Source organism: Myotis davidii, unplaced genomic scaffold, assembly GCF_000327345.1.
Source record: "Myotis davidii unplaced genomic scaffold, ASM32734v1 scaffold609, whole genome shotgun sequence".
NCBI lineage: Eukaryota > Metazoa > Chordata > Mammalia > Chiroptera > Vespertilionidae > Myotis > Myotis davidii.
The window spans coordinates 514645-518879 of NW_006300164.1; the positions used below are offsets into that span (position 1 = coordinate 514645).

At 66.4% G+C, this 4235-nt stretch overlaps 2 protein-coding genes across 2 annotated transcripts in view; both read left to right on the top strand.

Moving 5' to 3' along the window:
* PHPT1 (phosphohistidine phosphatase 1) lies at window positions 1–1079 on the top strand (the record flags this gene model as incomplete). The annotated part of the gene is made up of 2 exons (XM_015572329.1): window positions 1–198; window positions 821–1079. Coding segments are annotated over 2 exons (291 nt in total), but the record flags the coding sequence as incomplete, so codon positions are not given.
* Window positions 1080–3024: 1945 nt separating this feature from the next.
* MAMDC4 (MAM domain containing 4) overlaps window positions 3025–4235 on the top strand; it is a gene marked incomplete at its 5' end in the record, with an annotated part of 7007 nt that continues 5796 nt past the window's right edge. Inside the window, 4 exons of the mRNA XM_015572330.1 lie at window positions 3025–3223; window positions 3305–3478; window positions 3554–3679; window positions 4068–4198. Of these exons, the coding sequence (XP_015427816.1) occupies window positions 3025–3223; window positions 3305–3478; window positions 3554–3679; window positions 4068–4198 (630 nt within the window). The remainder of the gene's footprint in view (window positions 3224–3304; window positions 3479–3553; window positions 3680–4067; window positions 4199–4235) is intronic.

Here is a 4235-nt window from a genome sequence, read left to right on the forward strand (position 1 = left end):
CCCCTGCTCAGCGCTGGGGCTCAGACCCCTGGTTCCCACGGGCGCAGGCTGAGTGCCGCCTCTCCCGCCCCAGCGGACATCTACGACAAGGTGGCGGGCGAGATGCAGCAGAAAGGCTATGGCTGCGAGTGCCTGGGCGGCGGGCGCATCTCGCACCAGAGCCAGGACAAGAAGATCCACGTGTACGGCTACTCCATGGTGAGGCCCCGCGCGCACCGCACCCGCTGCAGAGCTCACACGGGACCCAGGGTGGGTGGGAGGCCACAGCTGCCCAGCAGTACAGCGGGCTGAGTCCTGTTCCAGCCTCAAGGGACCTGGTTGGGCCTGGCCGGTGTGGTTCAGTGGTTGGGCATCAACCTATGAACCGGGAGGTCAGAGTTCGATTCCGGGTGCCCAGAGTGGGGTGAGCAGGAAGCAGCCGATCAATGATTCTCTCTCATCATTGATGTTTCTGTCCCTCCCTCTCCCTTCCTCCTGAGATCAGTAAGAAAACATATACATACATATGAAGAGAGGCCCGGGTGGGCTGTCACTGAGGCCTCAGTATCTGGGTGACACCCAGAGGCCCCTCCCTCTCCCCTCACCAGGCCACCAGTGGAAGTCCAGGGACATTCACTTGGCGCCTAGGATAGCCTGGGCTTCCGGCGAGAGGCCTGCTCTCCGTGGTGGCCACCTTCCCACCGAGGGCTCCCTGGGAGGTTGGGGAATGATGGCACTTGGCTCCGCCCTGGGGCCCCTGCGCTGCTCTGGCTCCGGGGTGTCACTGCTACCTGGACCCCCAGAGCCAGGACACAGGCTGTGAGATGCCTTCTTTCTTCAGGGGTACGGCCGTGCCCAGCACTCCATCTCCACCGAGAAGATCAAAGCCAGGTACCCGGACTACGAAGTGACCTGGGCAGACGATGGCTACTGAGGCCACCCACTCAGAACTCTGCCCTTGAAGCCCTCCTGAGGGGCTGGGCTGCCCCCCTGGCGCGTGCCACCCTGCCCAGGCTTTGGAGATGGACGCCAGCCTGGCGCCAGGTCCGGGTTTACCTCACCCACGGGAATAAAAAGCACTAACCCAGCTGGGCCCCGGAGGCTGTGTCTCGACTTCTCTGCTCCTCTGGGCCCTGGCTAGAGTGGGTGGGTGGCAGAGAGTCAGAGGCAGCCCTGGGGCAGGGGCTCCCCTCCCCGCTGCCCCTCGCCCAGCTCCACCCCTGGGACCCCAGGGAGTGGCCATGCACACTCAGCTCTTTGGAGTCTGATAAGCCCCCGCCCCCCAGCTCTGTCCCCCTTTATGGCCTAGCTGCTCTTCCTCGTGACTGTCCCCAAGGACATCTGGGATGAGGCCCACCCAGCCGTTGCGAAAGGAGTTGGGGCCTGGGTTGGGAGTGCCCGTGCCAGCATGCGGGCAGGGAGGGCACCTGCGGCCACCGTCCCGGCAGCTGACTTCAGCCCTTGTGTGTCCTGCCCACCCAGGTCACACGTGAAAGTGGCATGTGTCTCCTTGCTCCCAGGATCAGGGCCCGGCCCCGGCCCACAGCCAAGGTGAACAGGCAGAGGTCTGACATGGCGCTGGGAGCCCCTCTCCCCAAAGCCCTCTCCTCTCCCCAGTGCAGAGCTGCGGGGGGTCACCAGGCAAGGGAGGCAGAGCCAGGCCCACTGAAGCCCAGCTGCCCTTGGCTCCCTGAGTGTGGGGGTGCCCGTGGCTGCGGCCCTGTCGTGCGTGCCTTCCGTGAGCTCACGGCAGCCGCCGGGCAGGTGTAGTGCCACCACTTCCACAGGTGAGGCAGGCAGCCTCCCAGGTCACAGAGTCCGTTGCAGGCAGAGCTCAGCTCCCCACCCTGTGCTGGCAAGTGGGGGGCGGAGGGCATCTGTGGTCGGTGCCAAGAGCATCAGGGCCCCTGGGTGCCCAGGCACACTGCTCGGGACAGTCGTCCACGAATAAATGGTTACAGCCCGGTCGGTGTGGCTCAGTGGGTGAGCGTCAGCCTAGGAGCCAGGAGGTCACGGTTCGGCTCCTGGTCAGGGCACATGCCGGGTCGCTGGCTCCATCACCGGTGGAGCGTGCCGGAGGCAGCCGACCCATGACTCCCTCTCATCATTGATGGTCCTCTGTCTCCCTCTCCCTTCCTCTCTGAAATCAATAAAAATACATTTAAATAAGTGATTATTTAGGAATGAGTAAGGGAACAGACACCATAGGCTGAGTGATGGGGATGGAGATGGTCAAGGTCCCTGGCTGCTGGCCCTCCTCCCAGGGTTTAGGGGTGCTGGGTACCTGCTGGCGCCCGGGCCGGCTGACCTCACTGCCAGGGTGGGGACAGGCCCGGGAGGAGTGCTCGCAGCCTGTGCTGCCCGGAGCCACCTCCAGTGGGGCCTCCACCAGGCAGGGCTGAGCGGCGGTTGGCGTGACGGGCAGGGCCAGACCTTGGGTCCGGAGTTGCTGGACTAGTGGGAGCTGACGGGGACCGGGGGCCCCTCTCCTGGACCCTTTTATGACTGGAAGTTTGCCCTCATCGGCCAGGGCGGGGCTGGCCCAGGGGCCCCTCCAGTTAGAGCGGAGTCAGCAGCAGGGCCGAGGGGATAACTGAGCACGGGGCCCCCGGTCCGCTTCCCTCGGCCTGGCCATGCCTCTGCCCAGCCGCCTCCTACCTGCCCTGGTCCTGCTCCTGGGTGAGTCGTCGGGCTCGGCTCCGTAGCAGAGCTGGGTGGGACCCAGAGGGAGCCCTGGGGCCCTGGGATTGCCCCGCTGGGCAGAGGGCGAGACTGGTGCTCTCCCAGGCCCAGGCCCCAGGTGAGAGGCCCTGGCGGCAAACGCATGCTCCTGGACGCCTGGAACCGGAGGGGGTCTGGGTCACCACTGACAACCCCCCTTGGGGGTACCCTCCCTCCCGGATTCCGCTTCCCTCCCCAGGGGCTGCTCCACGTGGGGGGCCCTCGGTCCCGGGCAGCCAGCCTCTCAGGACAGCTGTGCTCGGCTCGGCCTTGGCGGGGAGCCCCCAGCCACAGACCCAGCCCCCCCTCTGACCTCCTGGCCCGGAACCCAGAGCAGGACAACCCACAGCCTGGACCGTCCCAGGCATACAGGATGGGGTCACCCTGCTAGACCCCTGCCTGTCTCTGCTGGCAGCAGGGTCCCCAGGCGGGGCCTGGGTCCCCAACCACTGCCGGGCCCCCCCGGACACAGTGTGCAACTTCGTGTGCGACTGCGGGGACTGCTCCGACGAGACACAGTGTGGTGAGCAGGGCGGCGGGTGGCGGGGCAGGGCTGGCCGGCCCCTGAGGGCCACTCCCCTGATCCCTGCCCCTGCTGTCCCAGGTTACAACGGGGCCTCACCCGCCCGGAGCGCCCCCTTCGCCTGCAGCTTCGAGCAGGACTCCTGTGGCTGGCGAGACATCAGCACCTCAGGCTACCGCTGGCTCCGGGACCGGGCAGGGGCCGCGCTGGGGGGCCCTGGGCCGCGCGCAGACCACACTCTGGGCACTGACCTAGGTGAGCCCTCGAGGTGGGTGCCCAGGCCTCCCCTTGCTCGGTTCCTGCCCGTCTTCTAACCGCTCTGCTGTCCAGGCTGGTACGCGGCTGTTGGCACTCATCGCGGGAAAGAGCCATCCGTGGCCGCCCTGCGCTCCCCCGTCCTGCGTGAGGCGGCCCCCACCTGTGAGCTGAGGCTCTGGTACCAGGCGGCCTCTGCAGGTGTGTGCCCGCCCTGCGGCCGGTGGGGTGCCCAGAGCGGGGAGACAGGACAAGACAGCTGCTGCTGCAGAAAATGGAAGGGCGGCCCCTCGGGCAGGGCTCAGGGGTTGAGCATCGACCTACGAACCAGGAGGTCGAAGTTCGATTTGGTCAGGGCATAGGCCCAGGTTGCAGGCTCGAACCCCTGTGCGGGGTGTGCAGGAGGCTGCTAATCACTGAATCTGTCTCCCTCTCCCTCTCCCTTCCTCTCTGAAATCAATAAAAAATATATTTAAAAAAGAGAGAGAGAGAAGAAAATGGAAGGGCGCCCAGGGAAGGGGCAGGAGTCCAGGGGCACAGCCCGCGGGCTGGGAGGCACAGGGGCTCAGCTGCCCGGACCCCGTGACAGACGTGGCTGAGCTGCGGTTGGAGCTGACACATGGCACGGAGACGCTGGCCCTGTGGCGGAGCTCGGGGCCCTGGGGCGAGGGCTGGCAGGAGCTGGTGGTGGCCCCTGGCCGCGTCCGGGGTGACTTCTGGGTGAGCTGGGGGCAGGTGGAATGGTGGGGCAGCAGGT